Source organism: Cavenderia fasciculata, assembly GCF_000203815.1.
Source record: "Cavenderia fasciculata unplaced genomic scaffold Scf_Dfasci-F-a-25c12.r2-5, whole genome shotgun sequence".
Taxonomy (NCBI): Eukaryota; Evosea; class Eumycetozoa; order Acytosteliales; family Cavenderiaceae; genus Cavenderia; species Cavenderia fasciculata.
This window is the reverse complement of record NW_004457729.1, coordinates 1,195,560-1,222,018: the sequence shown is the minus strand read 5'-3', so window position 1 is coordinate 1,222,018 and position 26,459 is coordinate 1,195,560. Positions and strand designations below refer to the sequence as shown.

The 26,459-nt window shown below is 37.9% G+C and overlaps 4 protein-coding genes and 1 non-coding gene across 5 annotated transcripts; 3 read left to right on the top strand and 2 right to left on the bottom strand.

Annotated features, from left to right (window-relative positions):
- Positions 1–774: 774 nt before the first annotated feature.
- DFA_00800 (uncharacterized protein) lies at positions 775–2,765 on the top strand (the record flags this gene model as incomplete). The annotated part of the gene is made up of 4 exons (XM_004358726.1): positions 775–797; positions 1,650–1,702; positions 1,738–1,817; positions 2,718–2,765. 4 exons carry the CDS (start codon positions 775–777, stop codon positions 2,763–2,765), a joined length of 204 nt encoding a protein of 67 aa, XP_004358783.1.
- Positions 2,370–2,440, top strand: DFA_00801. Its single transcript has one exon. It is a non-coding gene; the product is annotated as a tRNA-Pro (tRNA).
- Positions 2,766–2,815: 50 nt separating the features above from the next.
- Positions 2,816–4,666, bottom strand: rad6 (ubiquitin-conjugating enzyme E2; the record flags this gene model as incomplete). The annotated part of the gene is made up of 5 exons (XM_004358725.1): positions 2,816–2,842; positions 2,987–3,432; positions 4,059–4,170; positions 4,254–4,458; positions 4,542–4,666. 5 exons carry the CDS (start codon positions 4,664–4,666, stop codon positions 2,816–2,818), a joined length of 915 nt encoding a protein of 304 aa, XP_004358782.1.
- Positions 4,667–5,589: 923 nt separating this feature from the next.
- mdn1 (type A von Willebrand factor domain-containing protein) lies at positions 5,590–23,718 on the top strand (the record flags this gene model as incomplete). Its single annotated transcript, XM_004358724.1, has 8 exons — positions 5,590–5,972; positions 6,056–6,361; positions 6,426–6,681; positions 6,760–8,855; positions 8,933–18,622; positions 18,698–18,866; positions 18,936–23,486; positions 23,566–23,718. The coding sequence occupies 8 exons, from the start codon at positions 5,590–5,592 to the stop codon at positions 23,716–23,718; spliced, it is 17,604 nt and encodes a 5,867-aa protein (XP_004358781.1).
- A 109-nt stretch (positions 23,719–23,827) lies between these two features.
- ttc27 (tetratricopeptide repeat domain 27) lies at positions 23,828–26,414 on the bottom strand (the record flags this gene model as incomplete). Its single annotated transcript, XM_004358723.1, has 2 exons — positions 23,828–26,058; positions 26,132–26,414. The coding sequence occupies 2 exons, from the start codon at positions 26,412–26,414 to the stop codon at positions 23,828–23,830; spliced, it is 2,514 nt and encodes an 837-aa protein (XP_004358780.1).
- Between the last annotated feature and the right edge of the window lie 45 nt (positions 26,415–26,459).

The window sequence follows — 26,459 nt, the reverse complement described above, 5'->3', positions numbered from 1 at the left end:
TATTTCCCAAAACCTATCCTTCCTTCCAAACGAATTTCGTTTATCCAAAATTTAAGCTACTTGGATTCCTGGTTACCTTTATCTGTCTCGAACTACTGCCTGTCATATTTATAATCCTGGTTCTTCCTCTTGACTGGTTTTAATGGTTGGTTCGCCCAGCATACGCTGCTTGATTACCGCTATCCATTATTCCAGTCGTTAGAGTCGATCCTTGCGATAGTCATGTCAGATAACCAAGTATCTATGCTGATAGAGTAGAACCACCAAGCCTGCGACGCTTGTACGTGTATTTTCTTATCCGATTCGTATCCACTCTATCTCTATCCAAATGATCCAGTAATTTGACAGTATTGTGTAGGAACGAGTTGCTCTTGGACGAGTGCACTCGCTACCATTACCATCTCCTTCTTTGACAAAACCAATGATGAATAGATGCATGTTTTGCGATTGTCCTCTCGTTGTTGTCTAGCACATGTTGCTGCAATCTTTTACTAATCTTTCCCTCTACTGCAATGATGATACTAATCATTCGTAAATCTTATAATGATGCCTATGCAATCTTTTACTCTCTACTACTCTACTGACTAATGTATAAATATAACAACTATGTATATACTGATATAATATATATATTGACGTTCGTATATAAAATGACGTTCGTATGCTTGTTCTAAAGTATGAAAACAACATTAAAATAATATTTTCGTATTTTTCTTGTCCACCATCTTAAAGTTAGCGAGTTAACTTAATAAATAACTATATAAAGATATAAACATGAATGTTCTTAGAGTAAGATTGTAGTTATAAAGATACATATATACATCGCATAATCAGATTGTCACTTCATTGACAATCTAGTACTATCTTTCTCTAACATGGTTGGTCTACATTGCCACAAGTTAATCTATTTTTATAAAAATGGTGGATCTGCTTTTTTGTCTGACCAAGTAATGTCAATTTTAAAATCTCTCTTGTTTACGACTTTTACATCCAATATTTTTGAAATAAAAGAGTACTTTATAGTCCCCAAAGTTAATCGACACCAACTATCATTTCAAATTAAACAAAATAAAGATTTTAGGAAAAATGTATTCTGAAATTCATACACAACAAAATAGCTCAAACAATTGAAAAATATAATCTATTGTGTGGAACTGTAGAACTATAATATTGTAAAACAATGAGAAAAGGAAGATCATAATAATGTGTATTTGATAAGTTCTTTAAACTTTTTTTTTTATTAATAAATCTGGACTAATAGTCGTCGGACAATAGAGTAATTATGGTTTATTTGTTTTAATTTTAATTAAAATAGTTAGAGAATCTGTTAGTATAGGGGCTCTTTTTTTTTAAAGTAATTCTTTTCCTGTTCTCTCCTATCGGGAAGAGTAGTACTCAGAAGTTACAAAGTTTTATTAATTATACATTTTAATTGACCAGCAAGAAATAAAGATTATCTCGAGAAGAATTAAAGTTAATTTGTTCTGGGGGTTGTCCATGTCTATGATACATGTTATATGGACGTTGATCATGTATCTTATTGTATAGTGTCAAGCATGTTGGATTGTTTTGGGTTGTTGCTTGTTCTAAAAATAAATTGGTTAAAGATATCGCTTTTTTTTTTTTTTTTTTTTTTTTTTTTTTCTCAGCACTATAGGCTGTAATATTGTGTTATATAATTATTCTATGTTATTATTATTTAGTAAATTATTATATTATTAATATTATTATTGATAGATGAAGAGAGAATAGAAGAAGATGAAGGTGTTGAGGAGGATGTGAAGAATGAGGTTGAGGTGATCGATTATAGATGTAGTGTACGCAGAGTCTTGTACCTCTCCAAATGACTAGGTAGTGCGATCTTGTAGACAGTAGGATGGTTGTAGTTGGAGGAGAATCGAAGGATGATAGTTTGTATTCGTTCTGTAATCGTATGTATTACTGATTCATCGGTTTGGTTCATTAGAGCCAAGTGCCATCGATTACACAATTCTAACGTCTTGTCCCAGTTTACTTTTATAATATGTCGCATATCACTTATCAATCTAGCTCGCAGGTATTGTTCAGTGAAAGGTTCATCTCTTTGGTGACGTAGATCATTACGTCGGAACCATATTCGTTCTAGTGTTGCAGCGACCAAGTTTATAGTCATTGGAGTTTGTTTGAGGTTGAGGAGGGTGATGTCCCAAACTGGTGGTGTAATGTTGTTGGCAGCAGTAACCTCTTTCAGTAACTTTACTGGTAGTGTGGTCTCCTTGCATTGAAAGAACAAATGCTTGGAAGATTCATCTTTGCCACACGATACACTAGTATAGGGGCTCTCGTTTAAACGGGACAAATTCCCACATTCAAAAAATGACTACAACAACGGCTCCATAGTTGAATGGTACAATACTACCTTTGGGTGGTAGTGGTCTGGGTTCGATTCCCGGTGGAGCCCTTTTCTTTTTTAATTTGCTCTGCCGCGGCCAAAAAAAAAATCAAATAATGTGAGCATAGTGTCATACTACTCTGCTCCCAGCGAGTATTTAAACCCAAACATATTCAATAAACATTCATTATCTTATTATATTATCTAATCCTCATATATAGATATCACATAGTTATATAGTAGTTACAAATAATCATAACAATTAATTTATTTAAAAAAAAACATTCTTACTTTTTTTTGGTAATTGATCATATTAAATTAAAAGATTAGTTTAATTATTAAATAGGTTGTTAGGTATAACAAATCAAAGAGATGTCTTGTACCATTAACATAGTGTGTGGTACAATATATATTGATCATTTACCTAATTTTTTTGATTTTGTTTTATTCCCTTTCATATTTGGGTTTAACCTAAATATTTAAATTAAATATTTATGCTATAGTCCAGAGGATATTAATATTGGCATTGCAATATATTCCAACAGACATGATGTCTCTCTGTCTGACTGTCTGTCTGTTTACTCTTTCAAAGTTTATTTAATTTAGCCTAACAACATTTGGTTTATGTTTAAAAGTGAAAATACTACCATCATCATCATCATCATCACTAGTTGGACTGTTATTATTAATATTATTATTATCATTGACGATTTGTTTTTTTTCCAATAATTTTGAAGCAACTTGATTTCCAGTACTGACACTATCCACCAACTCGACAATGGTAGTATTACAATTAAAGAAAGTGCCCTTGTTGCAATGACCACACAAAACGACTTGAGAGACTATTTCATTTTGGCAATCTTGATCGGTGTACGATACGACAATGACCAATCCATTTAAATAAGAGGCAATGAAATAGTCTTTAAAGCTATTGGTACCACAAGAATTTTGATCCATCAAACAATTATTTTCTGCTACTGAAAAGCATGAATATTGTCCAACTCCACATTCACCACTATTGCAATAGCGACATATTTCTATATTACTTGTAAATACTCCAACTACCAAAAACAATATTGATATAAATAAAATGGATTTATCTAACATTTCCAAACAATTTCAATTGTTTCTTTCTTTCAATTTATCTTTTGTATATATCGAAAATGAAATGAATTGAAATAATAATGATGATCATAACTACATATATAGAGAAAATTGTGTAAAATTAAATAACACAATTGTCTTGTGGTGTGTGTTTAAGTGCACTCTTAAAAGAGAGAGGGTGAACCACAAATTAAACATATTATAATTATGTGTTGGCAAATTAGATTTAATTTAATTTGCTTTTTTGTATCATTTAATCATTAAGATTTGAGGATGAAGAGCTCAAAGATGGGTGACACTCTTTGTATCATTTATTCTCTCCGAGTCCAGATACATTGAAATCACATAAACAAGATAGTTGGTCGAAATATAGAGTTGCAACTATATCTTTTTTTACAAGAAATGAATCACAGTTTATTTGCAACCTGGAATCACTATTAGCAGCTAGTTGGTTAGTTTTTGTTTTGTTTACAAGTGTATCAAAAAATTTATTATTATTTATCAATACACACACAAAAGAATATACTACTGTGACATGATGTTATTGTTGTGTTGGTTGGTTGGTTGGTTTAAGAGCTCCAACTTTGTTCGACAATTTCCTTTACCTTGCGATTGTATTCTCTCTTGTTTTCACGGAATAAACGCGCAGATTCACTATTGGCTGGAGAGTTTGGATTTGGATCACATAAAAGAGACTAGAAATAAAAAAACAAAAGTATAAATAAATAAATTGATAATCAATCAACCATGTTCTTTTTTCTTTTCATTTTCATCGTACTTGAATAGAAGTTAAAATAGCAGCAATATCATAAATTGGACTCCATTGATTTTGTAAAATATCGAGACAGATTGCACCGTCAGTGTATACGTTTGGATGAAACATCTTTGAAAGGAATCTAACTTGTGGAGGATCATTTGGATATTCCTCTGAAAATTGTAATGATAATTTAAATGTTCCACCTTCCCATGGAGTATCCTCTGGTCTAAAATATATAGAAAAATGAGGAAATTAATAACAGAGGACAAAAAGAAAAAAAAAGGATGGAGATTATCTGATCTGTCTTACCCAAATATGACTGCTTGCCATTGTAATATATTATTATCCATTGGAGCTCCACTAATACCTGCTGGTGGATCATTTTGGAGTCTCTTAAAGTCTCTCATCAATCTTCTTCTTGCTGGAGTTGACATGATGTTATGTTAAATAATAATAATAATAATCAAATTCTAGAAAAAGATAATAAAAAAGATAATAGGTATTAATAATCTATATATATGTTGTTATGTAAGTTTGAAAGATTAACAGTAAACTAAAATTTTAAAACACAAAAGAGAGAGAGAGAGAGAGGAGTAGTAGGTGTGTTCAAAAGTGTGTGAGTGGTAAAAGTAAGTAAGTTGAAACAACCAACTCGAGTCGACTCTTTTATGTCCAATCACTACTACTCTGATTATATACATATATAAACCAAAAGACATCATCTATATAGATGTTCCTTTATATGTAAATCACAAGTGCTAGAGTTTTGTGACTTGCATAGTACTCTTCTCTTTATCTACAATCTCCCTCTATCTCTCTGTCTCTCTGTTGTTTAGATAGATCTAGTTTGTCATTGTTTTCAAGATACCTTTTTTGTAAATAAATAAATAAAAATTAAACTATATGTACAGACTTTAATATAACAAAAGAATTAAAACTTTGAACGTTCTTTGTCTTTAGCGTGCGAAAAAATAATTGGTAAAAAAAAAAAAAAAAAAACAAAACAAGATCTACTCCAAATTTCAACCTAAAAATTAATAAAAATACTATATTGGTTTTTTACTCTTTACATGTTAGACATTCATCAATACAAAAACAAAGGTTTATATAATTTCATCTTTATCCTCACACAAGAGAGAGTAAAAAAAAATTGTTGTTTATTTTTAATTTTATTCGTTTTTTTTTTTTTTGACGAACGAAAGTTTTGGGTTGTTGAAAAAAAAGACGACAATGAGAATTGATTCAAAAACATACACAAACCCGAATTCATTCATTCAAAGGTCTTGTCGTTTATTCTTCTTTATCTATACTATCCTTTTAAAAACTATTTAGAGAAAGAAAGAGAGAGAAAGTAAAGATGGAAACCTCTTCTTCTTCATCATCTTCTTATTCATTTAAATTCAATTTATTTGAAGCTTTAAAAGTATTAAAACAACATATCGACAATAACAATGACAACAAAGATAATGGAGATTCATATGAATCAATTCAATCGATATTACAAAACAAGACAGAGTCGGCTGATCAGTTTACAGACCACGATCGCACCTATGTATTGACACAACTGTCCAACATTATGATGACCAAATCATCACAAACCATTACCATTACACATATATTCCGACCGATTGTCATTGACCTCGTATCAAGATACCTAGCAACTCCAGCAGCTTCACAATCTGTAGAGACTAGTAGTTTTATTTTTTCTCAACTTTTACCTATTACTCCTCAACTTGAAGGGTATGTAAGAAACGACGACAAGTCTTATGCATACTTTATAATTATTAATTTTTAATTTTTTTTCTATTTTCAATTTTGTCTAGAATCATAGTACAATATTATCAAAGAGTACCATCAATATTTGATCGTATTTCATTAATTACCGATATTACAAAAGAGAACCATGAAAGATGGTTACAATTAGCGCAAACTTGTTATCGTCTATTGAGTTACAATAGCAAGTTATTTTCAAACATTTGGAATTGGGCTCCATTCTTTACTCTACTAGAGATTGATAATGCTCGTCTCAGATGGTATATCATCAAATCTATTTGCATACTACTAAGTATGCCCGAAAAGAAATCTGAACATCTTGTTCAATTTTATCAACAATATAATCATCAAATTATGTAAGAAATAGGAGAAAGAAATAGAAAGAAATGTATTATATCTTACTTACTTTTTCTATCTTAGTGAACTAGAACAAGAAATTAAAAGTTATGAAAGTTCATTACTTTTTTTAAATGATAATAATCAATTACATTTAATTAATAATAATAATAATAATACAATCAATGTTGATTCTTCATCATCCTCCTCAAACTCTAAATGTTTAATTGAAAAGAAAGATTTATGTAATTCAATAGTAGATATTTGTGGAGTATTATTATTTAAAAAATTCAACCTTACCACTACTACTACAACATCTACCATTTCTACTACACCATTAGTATATACTGAAACGGCATGTCAAAATTTAAAAAGTTTGGCAACAGCAGTTGGATTGGGAAGACCTATTTTAATGGAGGGATCTACGGGTTCGGGCAAGACAACATTGGTAAATGAATTGGCACGTGCTACTGGTAACCATGACATTATAAAGATTCATTTGGGTGATCAGACCGATGCCAAGGTACTACTTGGTACATACGTGACATCGGATATTCCGGGCGAGTTCAAGTGGCAGCCAGGTGCTTTGACACAGGCAGTCTCCCAAGGTCGCTGGATCGTCGTGGAAGATATTGATTTGGCACCTATCGAGGTCTTGTCAGTCCTCATTCCACTGCTAGAGAGTAGAACCTTGTTTATTCCAGGTCGTGGTGAGGCTATTGCCGCGGCCAATGGTTTCCAATTATTTGCTACGCAGACCTTGTTTGGAGGTGGTCATTCACGTGCTCAAAACGTAAACATTCTCTCTCATCTTTGGACACGTGTCGTCATTGAGAGTTTGTCCAATGCCGAATTGTCGCATGTTCTCATCACCCGTTTCCCATCGCTTGCACCCATCGTCCCCAAGTTTATCGATACTTTTAGCACGTTGCAACGTGCACTGACCAGTCATTCGGGTGCACATTCCGAGTTGGCGTCTGCCTCTAGTAGACCCATCTCGTTGCGTGATGTCTTGAAATGGGTGTGGCGTGCATCCAAGCGTCTGGCCACCACCAAGCTCAACCACATTACATCGACCATCAACGAACTCATCTTTGTCGAAGCATTGGATTGCTTTTGTTCACTTGTCGCCAAACGTGTCCTACGTGACCGTCTCGCTGAAATCATTGGAAAGTGTTGGGATATTCCAGAGGATCGTGTAAACTATTACTCTAATCTCTACAAACCTTCAATTGAAATTGTTCCAAATGTTGGTATGCAAATTGGTCGTTCTCAACTTGTTAATCAACATCATAATAACTCTACTAGTCAACAACAACAATCAACTTCATCCAATTTTGCACATACAATGGCATCACTTAGAATGATTGAAAAGATATCAATTGCAATTGAATCAAATGAACCTGTTTTATTGGTTGGTGAGACTGGTACGGGCAAGACAACGGTCGTACAGTACATTGCCGATCAGTTGGGTCAAAAGTTGATTGTACTCAATCTCAATCAACAGAGTGATAGTGCCGATTTGATTGGTGGTTTCAAACCAGTTGAAATGCGTCTCCTATGTACTCCTCTCAAAAATAGATTTGAAACACTCTTTAAAAGAACCTTTTCAGAATCTTCCAATGCCGAATTCCTCGAACGTATCAATACAAGTTATGCAAACAAAAATTGGAAACAATTTGTTACTCTACTTGGTAAAGCTGTTAAATTGGTTGAAAACAAATTTAATAACAAAGATGATGAAAATAATAACACTACAAGTGGTGGAAAGAAAAAGAAACAAAGTGATACTAGTACCACTACTTCTACTTCAAAGAAATCAATTAAACCAGAATTAAGAGAACAATGGAAACAATTGGCAAATGAAGCAACAAGATTACAAACACAGTTACAAAAATCACAATCAGCATTTGCATTTTCATTTGTTGAAGGTGCATTGGTAAGTGCACTACGTCAAGGTCATTGGGTACTTTTGGATGAAATGAATTTGGCTTCATCAGAGACACTCGAGTCGCTTAGTGGTCTGTTTGACGGTGGATCGTTGACATTGACTGAAAAGGGTGATGTTGAACCAGTACCACGTCATGCCAATTTCAAGGTGTTTGCTTGTATGAATCCACCTACCGATATTGGTAAACGTGACCTTCCACCAGGCATTAGAAACAGATTCACAGAGTTTTACATTGACGAGTTGGAAGCAAAGGCTGATCTAGCTCTTGTAGTCCGTACCCTCATGACTGGTATCGTAGCTCAACCTCCAGTCGATGACATTGTCGAATTCTACTTGGCCATTAAAAAGGAAGCTCAAAACAAACTATTGGATGGATCCAACCAAAAACCTCACTTTTCTCTACGTACTCTCTCCCGTGCCCTTCACTATGTTCGTCAAGCTACCCCTCATTTTGGTCTTGCTAGAGCTCTCTATGAAGGTATCAACATGTCCTTCCTTACTCAATTAAATCGTAACTCAATTCCTCTTGTTGAACAAGTTATTCGTCAATTTATTAGAAAAGGGTAAAGTAGAAAAATAGAAATAGAAAGTAGAAAAAAAGAAAAGTAGAAATATTAATTAATTATTTTCTTTTTTTTAGGGAACAATCAAAATTTAATCAACCATTAAAACAACCAACAAATAAGCATATTCAAATTGAACAATTTTGGGTAGAGACTGGAGACTTACAACCACAACAACCTGCACATTATATTTTGACACCATCGATCAAGGCCAATTTAAATAATCTTGCACGTATTTTGGTTAGTCGTAAACATCCTATCCTTTTGCAGGGACCTACCTCTAGTGGAAAGACTAGTATGGTAGAGTATTTGGCACAGAGAACAGGTCATAGATTTATTCGTATCAACAATCATGAACACACTGATCTCCAAGAATACCTCGGTCAATACATATCGGATGAACGTGGTCGTTTGGTGTTCCAAGAGGGTATCTTGGTCGAGGCTGTCCGCAAGGGGTATTGGGTAGTATTGGACGAGTTGAATTTGGCACCCTCTGAAGTACTCGAAGCTCTCAATCGTCTGTTGGACGATAATCGTGAGTTGTATATCCCAGAGACTCAAGAGACTGTCAAACCACATCCATCATTCATGTTGTTTGCCACACAGAATCCACCCGGTCTCTATGGTGGTCGTAAGATCCTTTCACGTGCCTTCCGTAACCGTTTCCTCGAGCTCCATATCGACGATATTCCCGAACACGAACTCGAAGAGATTCTCTCCAAGCGTTGCAGTCTCCCCCCAAGCTACTGCAAAAAGTTGGTTGCTATTATGCGCGAGCTCCAAACCAACCGTCAAGGCGCTAGCCAAGTTTTTGCCGGCAAGCACGGCTACATCACGTTCCGTGACTTGTTCCGTTGGGCCGAGCGTAACCCAAGCTCATACGACGAGCTCGGTCGTGCCGGTTACATGTTGCTCGCCGAACGTCTCCGCAAGGAAGAGGAGAAAGCCGTCATCCGTGCCGTCATTGAAAAACACCTCAAGATCAAACTCGACCCCGAAGAGATGTATGGCTGTGGCGACAATGACACCGAGTTTCAACAAATGCTGGGTATTGTGGCCAAGGAGATTGACAGTGGCAACGGACACGGTCTCGAAAAGATTGTGTGGACGCGTGCCATGAAGAGACTCTTTTCCCTCGTCGGTCACTGTCTCAAACATCGTGAACCAATCCTTTTGGTCGGTGAAACAGGTTGTTCCAAGACAACCATTTGCCAAATCTACTCGTTGCTCAACAAACAACACCTCAATATTCTCAATTGTCATCAACACACTGAAACGGCCGATTTCCTCGGTGGTCTACGTCCAGTTCGTGGTCGTGAACAAATCCTATCAACCATTGAAACTCTTATTCACAATTATGAACAATTGGTCAATTTAGAAAGAGATTCACTTTCCTCCTCAAATAATATTGAAGAATCTATTAAAAAATTAATTGATTCTTGGTCAATTAAAAAATTAGAATTACAACCAAAACAACAAGAAGAAGTACAAGTACAACCACAACCAAAGAAAAATAATAAGAAAAACAAACAACAACAAAAGATGGATATTGATTCTTCTTCTTCTTCAAATGATGGTAATCATTCTAAATTAATAGAGGAGATTGAAAAAATAATATCAATGATTGAAAAGAATTATCAACAATATTGTTCATTATTTTTATGGGTTGATGGCCCATTGGTAGAATCAATGAAACAAGGTAGTTATTTCTTGATTGATGAAATATCATTGGCCGAGGATGCTGTTTTGGAACGTTTGAATTCAGTGTTGGAACCTTCAAGATTGTTGGTACTTGCCGAAAAGGGTGGTGTCGAAATTGAAGAACTTCGTGGTCACCAAGAATTCCGTATCATGGCAACTATGAATCCAGGTGGTGATTTTGGTAAAAAGGAGTTGTCACCAGCCATGCGTAATCGTTTTACAGAGATTTGGGTGCCTGCTATCACTGCTCGTGATGATTTGGAACAAATTGTTCGTGAGCGTTTTGAAGAACCAGTTCTCACAGCCCTTCCAACCTCCCCTTCCAAGATGCTCGACTTTTTAGAGTACTTGGCAATGGTACAAAAGAATAAGCGTGTCATCTCGTTGCGTGACATTCTCTCTTGGGTCTCTTTTATGAATATGTGTGCCAAGAAACAACTTTTATCGCCATGGGACAGTTATGTACACGGTGCTTGTCTTGTATTGTTGGATGGGTTTGGTATGGGTTCCAACTCTTCTTCGGAAGCTGATGGTGTCCGACTACGTACTCTTTGCATCGACCGTATTCTCAGTCAAATCGAAGATGATGCAGCACGTCAGTCGTTGACCAGTTACTTTAACGCTGGCGGTGCAGGTGACTCACGTCCAGTTGCTGGATTGGCTGCCAATCAATCAACCTCTACTTCATCAACATTTATCCAAGCCGACTCGTTTGGTATCCATCCATTCTACATTCACCGTCGTGAAAGTACCGACACTGTCACCCCATTCTCTTTGGGTGCACCAACTACATCGCGTAATGCTCTGCGTGTACTTCGTGGTATGCAGTTACCCCGTGCCATCTTGATTGAAGGTTCACCCGGTGTCGGCAAGACCTCTTTGATCACAGCTATTGCCCAAGCATCTGGTCATCGTGTCGTCCGTATCAATCTCTCTGAACAGACCGATATCATGGATCTCCTCGGCTCTGATCTCCCCGTTGAAGGTGGTAAAGGTGGTCAGTTTGAATGGCGTGATGGTATCTTCCTCAAAGCACTTCGTGAAGGTGACTGGGTTCTTTTGGATGAACTCAATCTTGCTTCACAAACCGTACTCGAAGGTTTGAATGCTTGTCTCGATCACAGATCCGAAGTATTCATTCCAGAGTTGGGTCGTACCTTTACATGCCATCCCGGGTTCCGTGTGTTTGCCTGTCAAAATCCATTGCATCAAGGTGGTGGTCGTAAAGGTCTGCCCAAATCATTCCTCAATCGTTTCACCCAGGTCTTTATCGACCAGCTCGATCACCAAGATCTCTTGTTTATCTCGTCTGCCATGTACCCCCTCATCTCTCAAGACACCCTCACCAAAATGATCCAATTCAATCATCTCCTATACCAACATTCAATGGTTGAATCAAAGTTTGGTCGTCGTGGTGCTCCTTGGGAATTCAATCTTCGTGATATCTTTAGATGGTGTGATCTTGTCGTTAAAGATTCAAAAGCATATTTTGAACAAGATAACAACAATCAAATGGAATTGGATACGAACAAAAAGAATAAGAAACAAGTTAAAGTTCCAACCAAGGTTACTCCATTGGTAGTAAAAAACAATCCATCAAGATTTATAGATTTAATTTATCTTAGAAGAATGAGAAGTGAAGAAGATAGAAAATATATTCAAGCACTTTATAGACAAGTATTTGGTACAATGGATGAAGAGATTGATTTCGAGTCTGATCAACATCCAAACTTTTCAATTACAAGTCAATACCTTCAAATTGGAAAGACTATATTACCACGTCGTCAAGATGGCTCTCCCAAGTTGGATTCGAGCTCTTCTTCTGATATACTTTTACTCCAACGTATGCTCAACCCAATGGAATCACTTATGAAGTGTGTCGAGTTGAATTGGATGTCTATTCTCATTGGTCCATCATCGTCGTCCAAGACATCGTCTATTCGTTTACTTGCTCAACTCACTGGGAATCAATTGTTTGAATTCTCAATGAACTCTGCTGTTGATACGACCGAGCTACTTGGTGGATTTGAACAAGTCGATTTGGTACGTCATCAAAAGGCTGCCGTCGATGCTACCCATACACTCATTCGTCAGATGAGTTGTGATATCCTTGCCATTAGCAATGACAATGGAACATTGTCTCAATGCTCTGCTGCTCTTCAAGACATTCATGCTGCATGGGGTATCTTTACCACACGCGCCAAGTTTTCATCCGATGCTATTGTCTCACAAAAAGTACAGGCTATCGATATGGAGCAATTCAACATCCTCTCGCAAATCCTTACTGCATTGGACCGTGTAGTTGACAAGTTTAGAGTCAACTTTGCCGCTGCCAACGACTCGGACACCAGATACACACAAGCAATCGGATCTATCCGCAACCAAATCACTCGTCTCCAGACCATTGAAAAGGAGTCGGTTACAGGTTGCTTTGAATGGATTGACGGTCTTTTAGTACGTGCACTCGAGACGGGTGCTTGGATTGTAATTGACAATGCCAATTTCTGTAACCCAACCGTGCTCGATCGTCTCAACCCTCTGCTCGAGCAGGGTGGTGTACTCGTACTTAACGAGCGTGGTATGGTCGATGGCGCCGTCAAGGTTGTCAAACCACACCCCAACTTTAGAATCTTTTTGACCATGGATGAGCGCAAGGGTGAGATCTCGCGTGCTATGCGTAACCGTGGTATTGAAATCTACATGGATGAACCACCCGTCAACTCTATCGACACACTCAGACTGTTAGCCAGTATCGGTATCCCATCGTATGCCTTGGCATCCAAGATGATTGCATTCCAACAACAAGTACAAAAGCAATTTGGTACGTCGGTTGAAAACCCACTCACCATCTCTCATATCCTCTATTGGGGTCGTCTCTTACTCGATCAATTACAACGTGGTCAAGGTCTAGTCAACGCACTCTATTCTTCAATGGACCAAATCTACGTTCGTCCACGTCGTCTTGCTTCTCAACGTTCTTCCATTCAATCTGTCTATCTTAACCTATTCCAACAACAGAATAGTGATAATGGAACTAGCAATCTCCTCTTGGATGATAATGTTAATTTCCGTCATGCCAATTATTTCCCAGATATTATTTATCATTTGGATTCTGATCTTTCTCATTTATTCCATTATCAATTGGATCAGTTCGACATTAATGATGAAAAGAAACAATCTCAACCACAACCTCAACAAACAAATGGTAAAAAAGGAAAGAAACAACAACAACCTCAACAAACATTACCACAATCAATCAACTCGAATGATTTGATTAGAGATAATTTCCTTACACTGCCATCATTATTGGTATCAAGAATGGTTTATCATTCTGAAAAGATAACTTTGGAAGAAATCAAACAATCACAAACCATAGAACACTCTGAAAAACTTTCAAGATATACAAAGGTATCAGGAGAATATGTAATTGAAACTACAAGTCGTGACAATTTTGATCTTCGTAGACAATGGTTATTGGATAACAAGGGAGAAGATTATGTAATGGTGATGAAACAATTATTTGCAATGCCATTATTTATAAACTTTGAAGAAAAGATGAACAGTCTCTTGGAATCGATTTCATTACCAACCTATTTGTCACAATACCAAGGAAACCAATGGACAAATAACCAATCACTCTTTGAACTCGTCCAAGAACGTTCGAAGTGTGTTCCACAACTCTACCAACGTTGGCAAGAGATTTGTGCTGCCATGTCACTACTCAAGACCTCGATTGCCCATACTCTTGAAGTTTGTAGTGAGACTCGTGCCTGTGAGTCGATCCTTGCCAGCCTAACCACTCAATCAACTGCCATCTCTGCCATGTCTCCATTTGCTCAATCCTATCTATTTGCCAGTAAAAAGATTACTCGTGATGCAATGGATTTTGAAATAGTAGCCTATATCTATCCATTCTTTAAATCAATTCATGATCAAGTACAACTTTGGATTTCAAATATTGGTGAATCAATCTTTGACTCTCAAAACAACACTACTACTGTTTCCGCTGCTTCAGTTGAACCAAGATTACAACATTTAATTAGTTTATTGACAGCATTTAGACGTAGTTTAGTTGAACCATCAATTACATTTGATCAAGGTCAATTTACTATTAGATGGAGATGGATTGTTAAAGAGTTGCGTCAACTTGTATCATTATTCAACGTTCAATTGGCTGGATCATTGACTGCCGTCATGTCTCGTATCGAACAGATCATATCGAGTGACGCAGAGACACACGCCAGCAACAACCGTCTTTGGAAGATGGGTGGTCACCCAATCGCCAGCAAGACCGAGGAGATTGCAGCTCTAGAAGACACCTTTTACCAAATCCAACGATCCATCGACTTTAACCACAACCAATTGATGGTTGACGCTCCCTCTGGTCATCGATCTTCGCGTTTGGACAATGAATGGAAACACACATTTGTTGAAGCCATGTCTACCCTCTATTGGATCAACGAACAATACTATATCAAGGACAAACAAAGAAACCTATTAAAGCAACAACAATTTGATGATGCCAAATCATTGATTCCATCAATTGCCAAGATGCGTGATGTTCTCGATGCCAAAGTCAAAGAACTCGTAGCACAAGACGACAAAAAGAAACAAGACACCGATACCGATGCTGAAAAGGAACACTTTGAAATTGCAATGGTTCGTCACTCACGTGAAGGTATGTGGCCTGTCTATGCCCACTATTTGGCTCGTCTCGAATCAAAGATTGTTTCCGAACTCATCTCTCTATTTGCTCCCGACAATATGGATCGTGAACAAGGATCGATGATCACCGCTCGTATCCTCCCCATTCTCACCCATGTTCGTCCAACCATCTCTGAATACATCAATCATTCCATTGAATTGGTTCCAACTCGTTCCCCTGCCGACTATGTCCCACTTCAAAAACTTTTATGGATGATTGATGCTCTTGTAATGACTCATCAACAAGAACAACAAGAGATATTAGATCAACAAGAGAAACAATCAAAGAATAACAAGAACAATATCACTACTACAACTAATTCAGTTTCAGTTTCAATTGGAATTGAAGAATTACAATCAACTATACATAATATAGTTTATTCATTCAATTCTGGATTATGGAATAATAGTTATAATGATATATCGTATGTTGAACGTCCATCTCAACCATCATACATTTATCGTCTAAAGTTGATGCCATCATCATCGATGGACACTAGTGACGAGCATATGGACACTACTGACCCACTCAAGGTGTCGTATGGTCCTCCACGTCTACTCCAAAACATTCAGAGTACATTCTCATTCTATTTGGCCACCGACTGGAAGAATGCATCCGTTCTTGAAATCCCAGGCAAGATTGGTCAGTTGGAGAGTTTGATTGCTCACATTTCCCAAGTCAAACCAATTCCAACATTTTCAAATGAATGGCGTACCGCTATCATCTCATTGGTCACCACTATATCTCAATTTGGAAAGTCATACGACCAAGTCATTTGGTCAACCATTTCAACTCAGTTGACTATACTTTTGACCTATATTTTGGCCAATGATATTACTATCCGTAAGTCCAACAATCAACAACAAGTAGAACAAACATTTGTTGATAATCTTGCTGGTTTACTCAAACAATCAAGTGACACTTATTTGGTTGATCGTATCAACCGACTTGTCCTACCATGTCTCACTTTGGTGGTACGTGTTACCAAGACATCTGCATCGCTGTCTGCCTCTGACCAACAGCTCATTCTCGGTCAGTTCAACTTGTTACTCGGTTGTTTCCGTCTTTTAATGTTGGTACCTGCCCATGCAGTTGATCCAACACTCAAATACACCATCGTGTCACAATACTCTCGTGAACATGGTGACGAGTTGGCCGACCAGCTCCATGTCCGTCGTTCCATTGAAAAGGAGCATAGTGGACGTGACTCTAATATCACCATAAAGTCACTCGAGCAACGCAAGCAACATGCCGACCACCAACACCAACAACAACAGAAAAAGATTACACTCCGTCCCACTCCATCTCAATTCCCAGCCATCCACAGAGACTTGGCTCAATTCTCTCAACAATTTGCCAATATCGATAGAATCATTGATTTGGTTGTTAGATTTGGAAAGATTGTTCAAAAGGATGAAAAGGATGAAAGTAATAATAATGCATCGGACAAGGTAACAGGATTCCGTGAACGTAGTTTGGATGAATTTACAATGTTATTGTCAACTGAAAGAATGTGGCAAGAAAAGGCATCCAACTTTACATTGCTTTTGGAACGCAAGTATGTTGTTGCCTACAAGGATATTGTGGTGCCAGTGTTGACAGCCGTCTACAATATGCGATATGGTTTACGTGTAATGTGTGATGCTGCAGTTGACAAACGTTCGTTTGACACTTCGACGACCACCAACAATAGCAACTCACACGTACAACATTTGCAAAAGGTCTTGTCGTCACTTGCAACCTACCCAACCACCACGAATGCCAGTCCACTTGAAACATGTCATTTGCTAGTTGGTAGTGACACTATCACTGGTATCCGATCAATGGTTGCACAACAAGCTGTCACCAACAAGGACGCCGCTGCCAACTACAAGGTCATCTCCTTGTTGCTCCGTTCTGCACTCTGCCAACTTTTTAGCCATATTGCCACAACCAGCCATCTCACCTACGAGACTGTATCTTATATCGACGAGATCTTCCGTGTCTTTATCGACGAGTACAAACACCAAGAAGAAGAACGTGTGCGTCGTGAAGCTGAAGCTGCCTCAACCGTCAAGTTCCGCACCAAGTGCCACAAGGTCGAGACCAAGGAAGAAAAAGAAGAAAAGATCTTCATGTCATCGTTCCCAAGCTTTTACAAGGACTTTGCCGACCTTGAAGACATTGAACATGTTCAAGAAGATGATGACGAAGCCGACCAAGATCAAGCTGGCGCTGCAGCAGATGAAGGTGAAGGATACTTTTACCAAACTATCAAGAGTGAGGAAATCCAACAGATATGTTTGTTGCATCGCATGATCTTCCATCATTTGGATGGTATTGCTTTGCCAAAACATACACAAGGACAAGACCAACACCCACTGTCATTGGACGAATCGGACCGTGTAGAGTTGTTTAAATTGTTTTACGAGTGTGCCAGTGTCATGATGAAGGTACTCAGACAACGTGCTCCACTCGAGTTTGATATCGAGTCGTCGGGTGCCCATTTGTTGGCTGCCAGTGCACTCCGTGACACTCTCAACTACCGTGCTCCATCACTCATCACCTACTCCAAGCTCGACAAGAACTTTAAGTTTATCCGTCAAGCATCGTCGTTGGCACCAACCACCTCATCCGAGTCATTTGTCACAACGCATCAACACCGTATCTACAATATCTACCGTGACCCTAATCTCTCGGAAATTGTTATTATTCGTGAACCCATGCTCTCGATGAAGGGTCGTGTCAATGAGCTCTTGGTCGAGTTCCCCGAACACCCCATCCTCATGTTGCTCGTCAAGTTGATCGAACGTATCCTCGGCTACCCATCGAGTGACCCACTCATCAAGATTGTCACTGGTCTCGAACTACTAGTACGTAAGGCTCAGGAATGGGAGACATTTGCACACAAGGGTATCAAGCTCCAAGAACCACATCTCAACAACATCCATCGTATCATTACAAGATGGAGAAAGATTGAAATCGAGAGTTGGCCAACCGTATTCCAAGCTCAAGAAAAGGAATGTGAATCCAAATCACTCCGTGAATGGTTTACCCTCTACCCAATCATCAACGATGCTCCATCCGACTCGGTTCTTGAATCGGGTGAATCCATGAAAATCAGACTCGACGAGATCTTTAAACTCCTTCAAGATTTCATGTTCACATCTACCTATGGTGATATCATGACCAGATTATCATTATTAAAATCATTCTCTCAACAATTATTTGCTTCCATTCAATTATCAAATCCAAATGAACAAATAATTGAAAGTGAAGAAAAGGAAGAAGATCAAAAGGAAAAGAATCTTTTATATTACAATCAAAGATTATTCTTTGTAATTCAAAATGTTTACAAATATTTCTTTAATTTCTTACCTCAGTATGTAAAATAGAAAAATAGAAAAAAAAAGGAATAGAGAAATACAAATTATTTACTTTTTTTATTTATTTTTAGATATGAAAAGAAATTAACACAATTAATTCAACCAATTGAAGAAAAGGCAATTGAATTTATTAGATTAGCAAGATGGGAAGATAATAGATTATTAACTCAATATGAAAGATTAAAACAACATATTGAAAAATCTCATAAAACTTTGGCTAAAATTACAATTAAATATAGAGTATGTTGGAAATGATGAAATAGATAGATTTGATTATTAATATTTCTTTTTTTTTTATTTCTTATTTAGAATTTATTATCATTATCATGTAATTCAATATTTAATGAAATTGATACAAATCAATTGGATAATGTTGTAAATGTATCACAGGCAGTTTCAACAAGAAAGACAAAGAATATAAAGAAGAAGGGTAACAAGAGACAAGTGACCAATCAAATCAATAATAATATAGAGACTATTCAAGATTGGACAAGTGTTAATCCAAAACGTTATATTCTATCTGCTGAACAATTGGCATCAAACTCTGCCTGCTCGATGACCTCGATTGTTGAATCCATCAAGCACAACGATCAAGTATTAAAGGCATTTAGTTTGGACAACCAGGAATTGTATCAGAACAAATTGGATTTGCTCAACAAGAGAATGACCAAGATTGTCGAAGAAGGTCTATTAAAGAGTGGTGCCTTTGCCGCTGTACGTGACGGTGTTGAAGAATTGGATGATATTGCAAACACCATCATCCAAGAATCACAAAGTCTTGCAAATAGCACCGACGCTACTACCAAGGAGAAACAATTTGCTCTTCATTCGTTGATGACTCGTTTCATTGATCTCGGTCTCACCTACCGTGTCTCTCACTATAGTCAGGAGCAACTCCAAATTGCATTCCTCTTTGGTACCCCATGTGTCAGCGAAGAGACCAACAAGTCACTCCAATCACGTTTCTTGGTCGATCAAGCCGACGCCTATTACTACCGTCTCATTGCTCGTATTCATGTCATGCGTGCCAAGTCACTCGAATACAGCTCTGATCTATCGGCTCGTGAAGTTCAAAAGATGAGCGGGTTTGTCGAAGTCCTACTCGACATGATTCTCAAGCAACGTTCAGAACTCATCTCTCTTGCTCCACATTGCTCTACTCTTGAATCATTCATCTCTCTATTTAAACAATTCTCTACAGATGATAATGTTGAAGGAGAAGAAGAAGAATCAACAACAGAAAATGGTGATATCCAACAACAACAATCGTCAATGTTTATGCCAAATCAAGAATTCCTTATTAAATGGTTATCAGAAAACCAAAACCTATTTAATCATCTAAAGGAAACAATGGAACAAATTGAATTACTTGTTCTAAAGTCATTGGCAAGCTCTATGAATGGTCATGCCAAGAGTACCATCTTTGAAGCCAAGAAATCAGTCTCCCAAGTCAAGGAATCTATAGATAAGCACCTTTCAGATCGTCGTGCTCTCTATCATACACTTGGACAATCACTTCCAATCCTTGGACGTTCAACCTTTGCTCTACTCCAATCCAACGTTGAAACACTCACATTGGCCATCTCTCAATTGGAGAATAATCCCGATTTAGAATGTCATACTGCTCTCCAAAGATGTCTGTCAATCTTTATCTCTTCATCCAAATCATTTGTCGAGAAATGGAATGTTGACATTACAGCTGCCAAGACCACAATCCAACCACTCAACAATATGGAACCAATTCAATTATTCTCTCAACAATATGAATCAATTGTTAAACATATTCTTTTATCAATTCAAAACAAAAAATCTTTATCTGATACTATTCAATATAAAGAAAAGATTGATGAAGATAAGGAACAAGAAGAATCGTCAGAAGAAAAGAAAGAAGAATCAGAGGAAAAGGAAATAATTTATGAAATTCAAGATGGACATATTGGAAAAATGTATACACTTTTGTCAAAACATACATATTTGTTACATTTGGAAGAATTAATTCCAATGCTTATTAGAATTCATGATTTACTTTCAAGTGATTCTATTTCCCCGGAATCATTAATTGTTGGCAAGAGAATGATGATTCGTCTTGTACCACTTTTGGAACAAATGCAACTTGTTGTAGACCAATCGGTTACTGACCTGTCTGCCATGCACAAGACCATCTCCAAGCTCGAATACATCATGTCAGGTGTATTCACTCAACTCTTTACCAAAGGTTTCTGTAAAAAGGAGGATGGCGATGGCGAGGGTGAAGGTGGCGACGACAATGGCAAGTTTGAAGACGATGTCGAGGGTACCGGTATGGGTGAAGGTGAAGGAAAGAAGGACGTGTCTGATCGTATCGAAGACAAGGAACAACTCATGGGCCTTGAAAGCGACAAACAAGAAGAAAAGGACGAAGACAAGGAAGAAAAGGACGAAGACGAAGGCTTTGATATGGGTGAAGACGAATTCGAAGGCGATATGCACGATATCAAGGAAAAGGACCAAAAGGAGGACGAGTTGGACAAGGACAAGGAGGAAAAGGAACACGACAAGGAAATGGGCGAGCTCGAACAACCAGAAGACAACGTAGTTGATGAAAAACTCTGGGGTGAAGAGGACGTCCAAGATGAAGAAGAGCAAAAGGAAGAAGGAAAGGGTGACGACACCAACTCGGACGAAATGATGGGCAAGGAAGAAGACGATGACAAGAAGAAGAAAAAGGACAAGGAGGAGGAAAAGAAGGAGGAAAAGAAGGAAAAGAACAAGGAAAAGCAGGATACTGAAGAGACCCAAGAACAAGAAGAAGAAGATGAAGAAGAGGAAGACGAAGAAATGGGTCAGGAAGACGGCGAAAATGTAACCAATGAAGAACAAGAAGCTGAACAAAATCATATGGATACTAGAACCGAAGATCAGTTTGAATTGCCCGAGGAAATGGAATTTGACGAAGAGGAAGAAGAAGGTGAAGCTGAAGAAGGTGAGGATGGAGAAGAAGAAGAAGATCCATTGGACAAGGACGGAGAAGTTGGTGAATCTGGCGATGATGAATCGGCCGATGAAAAGGACCAACAATCCGACGATGAAAACGATCCAGAAAAGCAAGAAGATGATCAAGAACCACAACAAGATGATCTCAACGTCCCACCCAATGCTGCCGATGTCGAATCTATCGAACCTGAAAAACCAGAAGAGGAGGAAGAAGAAAAGAAACAAGATGAAGAAGGAACCTCGCTCACATCAAACGAACAACAAAAAGAAGAGAATGAACAGCAAGCCGAACAACCACTAGGAGTCAAGGACAAGTCTGGTACCAAATCCGATGTTTCCAACATGGAAGACGAGATGAAGGAAGACCAATCCAACAATGCCAACGATGACAAGGGTCAAACCTTGCCAACTGCCCAAGACGACAACAAAAACTCATCCATGGAAAACATGAGCAACGACGGTGGTGAACAACAAATCCAAAAGAAACAAAACAAGCGTGTCGATCCAAACCCATACCGTTCATTGGGTGATGTCAAAAAGGAATGGAAGAAACGTCTAAACATGTTTGATGACCAGCAACAACAACAGGAACAAAAGAACAAGGAAAAGGCTCCAAAACAAGATGACAGCGCCAAGGAAAACAAAGATCAAGAATACAAATTCCTCAACAAGGATGATGATAATCAAGACGCCGATCAAGCTTTGGGTGCCGCTGAAGACAATCAAATTCAAGATCTTCCCAAAGAAGCAAACAAACCATCTGATGGATTGGAAGAAGAAGATCAAATGGACCTTGACGATGACCAACAAGAACCTGAACAAGAAGAAGTCCAACATGAAGATGATGCCAAGGAAGATGAAGATAAACCAAAGATCTCTGGCATGTCAAAGATGAACATGATGGAAAAGAAAATGAAACAAGAGGCTGAAAAGAAGGAAATGAAGGAATTGGACAAGGACCAACAAGATCCAGATAGTCTCAATGCTAAAGATATTGAAGTTGCCGACAAGGACAAAGAATCTTTAGCAATGAATGGTAGTCTCAAGGAAAATGAAGATGAAGATGAAGATCAAGATGAGGACGCCGAAATGAAGGAACCAGTTGATAGAAAGAAAATGTCTCGTGAAGATTTTGAACAAATGAGACAAGATTTGGAAAAATGGAAGTTGGACAATCAAGGAAAACTTGATTATGGATCAGGGTTGTGGCAGAAATATGAACAACTCACCAGCGACCTTTCACAAGAACTCTGTGAACAACTTCGTCTTATTCTCGAACCAACACTAGCCACCAAGCTCCAAGGTGACTACAAATCTGGCAAGCGTATCAATATGAAAAAGGTTATCCCCTACATTGCATCACAATTCAAAAAGGACAAGATTTGGTTACGTCGTACCAAGCCAAACAAGAGAACCTACCAAGTATTGGTCGCTATCGATGATTCAGAGTCTATGGCTCTCTACCACAGCGGTCAATTTGCCCTCGAAGCCCTTACCATGATTTCCCGTGCCATGTCTCGTTTGGAGGTTGGTCAATTGGGTATCATGAAGTTTGGTGAAGACGTTAACCTTGTTCATCCATTCGATCAACCATTCTCTGACCAATGCGGTCCTCAAGTCATCACTCAATTCGAATTCAAGCAACCAAAGACCGACTTGGTTACTTTCCTCGCAAAGAGTACTCAAATCCTAGAAATCAACAAACTAGCTCAATCATCTTCCTCTGGAGATGCCGTTCAACTCATGTTTATCATTTCCGATGGTTGGAGTCTTCGTGATCCAGAAAATACAAAGAAACTCCTCCGTGAAGCAAGAAACAAAAATATCTTTATTGTTTTCATCGTAATTGATAATCCAACAAATAATAATAGTATTCTAAATTTCCAAGTATGTAAAATTAAAAAAAGAATAAGAAAATCAAAATATATATTAACTTTAATTTCCTTTTTTCTTTTTCTTTTTTTAGTCTGTATCATATGTAAATGGAAAGATTCAAACAACAAATTATTTGAATGAATTCCCATTCCCCTATTATATCATTTTACGTTCACTTGATAATTTACCTCAAATTCTTGGCGATACCCTAAGACAATGGTTTGATCTTATTAAACAAATTTAAATCAAAAAATTAAAAAACAACAAAAATAATAATAATTAATATAAATAAATAAAAATAAATACAAACAAATAATTTTAAAATAATTTATATATCTTTTCCTTTTTCTTTTTTATTTATGATTTTCTAAAATTGATTGTAATTCTAATAATAATTTAAATGGTTCGGTGTTGCTATAAGTAAATTCAACCTTTTTAAGTAAAGATTTAATTTTAAGGGTTGAGGAATAAATATTTTCACTGACGATTGGGTCTTGTTTGAGATAGAGATTGACGAGTACTTGTTGATGTTTGACGACACGTTCAAAACTATCTTTACTGTTTTCCCATTGTTCACTTTCGGCGGTACGACAGGCACGTTGTTGAAGATCGATGGCTCTGTCCAAATGACCAAGACGGAAATGATAGTCAGAGCAGAGTGCCCAGAGATCGGGGCTATTGGTGAGTTTGGCGGTCAGTTTGTCACACATGTCTGTGACAACAGATTCAAAACGACGACCATTGAATCCAGAACGATCGACAGAATCTTCAATGACAAAGTTGGCAATGGTTTGAACAATGTGAAGGTTGATACGCTTCTCTGCCAAATCAAAAATACTGAGTGTGGCCAAACAGGCGTTTTGGTAGTCTTTGAGACCCATGCATACGTGCAAATAGTTTTCCCACATCTTCCAATTCTCGCGACGATGTTTGATACCTTCTTGGAGAGCGGCAAATGCCTTGTCCAACTTTCCTTGACGCATATAGATTGATGCCAAATTACCATAGGCTTCTCCTTCCTCTGGTTCGAGGGCAATGGTACGAGAGAATGCATTGACTGACACGTCCCACTTTTCTACACGCATACTTGCACAACCAAGTGAGAACCAACTGCCTGGGAAGAGAGGGTTGATGGCAAGGGCTAGGGTATAGGCATCGATTGCTTCGTCCCACTTTTCCTTTCGAATATAGTAGTGTCCCAATGAACGTTGTGCACGAGAGTATCTACGCTTGGACAACTCCCAGGCAGTGATGTAGTGTTCGGGTTGGTCTCGAACGTCGGCGAGGACACACCACAACTCGGGGGTTGGTTCGATTTCGAGACGCTGGAGAATCAACTCTTCAGAACGAGCATGTTTGCCCATAAATGTGAGACATCTGATAGCGTCGGACCACATTTCAAGACGCTCGAAAATGTCAAAGGCAGTGGCAGCAGCACCAATCGAAACAAAACGTTCTCCAACCTCTTTTTCCAAGTCCCATCTAGATGGGTAGTCTGTTGCATAGATGTAACGGAGACGCTCGGCAGCGGTACTGGTTGGATCGTCGTATTGATCGACCAAAGCCTGTACTTGGAGTGCTGCACGCTCAACAGTCTTGCTACTAATCGTTTCCAAACGAGACTTTATCAACAAACCTTGTGAATGAACCATCCAATTGTTGGAACGTTGGAGAACCTTGTGCATGTATGGCATCATCTCTTCGGTGGTCAAACCAATGTTTGGATTTTGATTTTTAATGTTGAGACAAAGAGTGTTGAGAATGGCTTGATCGATGGTTCTCAAACTACGCATATCATGCTCGGCATCTTTAAGCTTTGGACGTGACAATAGAGTGATATCATCGTTGGTCACTTCACCTTGGAATTTATGATTCTCGTCAAATACTCCGGCCGATGAATCCTTTTCCTTTTGATCTACTTGCATCTTGTCGTTATCTTGTTCGGTACGTTCACGTGCACTCTTGATATCTAGAATCAATTGAGCAGTATCAAATGTTTGATAACGTGTTCTACGTCCGAGTGCACCGGTCAATGAAACCGAGAGACCCGAGATGTCACATGCTTCGGCAAGTGAATCCTTGGTCTTGTTGAGTTGACGGTAGTAGTGGTAGCAGAGTGACTGCTCGAGTTTTGCCTGTACAGCCATATCAATCACATTTTGGTTCTTTTCATTGTCGGCGACATTGGCAAACGACCGAGACACAAATTGGAATCTTTCGTTGACCAATGTCTTGATGGTTGGTGTTGGGTTGGACAATGAACGTTGATGAATCATCATGCAACGTGATGACCACCAACATGCCGATCGCACATCAGCCAAATAAGAGTATTGCTCCACCAAACAGATACGTGCCAACACCAAAAGGAATGGGTGTTTAACCTTTGTATAGACTGGTTCACCATCCACTTCCAAAATCGATTTGACAGCCTTGAACAATCTATTGTCAAGATCCAATCCCGACTTTATCGATACTGTCGGTCCAGTCCAATTGATTTGTACAAACAAATTCAATAGTGTAACACCCGTCAATAATACAGCCAATGGGTGTCCATCCAATGTTAAATTATCAATCTTACTTTCAACTTTAAAGAAATATTCTAAAAATATAAAAAGAGAACGGAACGGGTATGAGACGATATGAGATATAAATCAAACAAGAATGATTATTATTATTCTTACCCTCAGCAGTCAAGTTTGGATTAGATTGAAACTCTTCCAACCCGATCAAACTCTTGATAAAAGGAGACGATGTAATTGATTTATATAGATCGGCATGTAATATTCTATGTGCCATTCGGATGATATCATTCTTTAGATCAATGTCTTGCAAGTCATCCGATGATTGATCTTTACAATATTTGTTGTACAACTCGTCTATTTTATCTATATTGTTATCAATCACCCATTGATCTACATCTTCTATATTATATGCTACCATTATTATCTATTTATTCTCTTTAATATATTTGATAATATAATAATA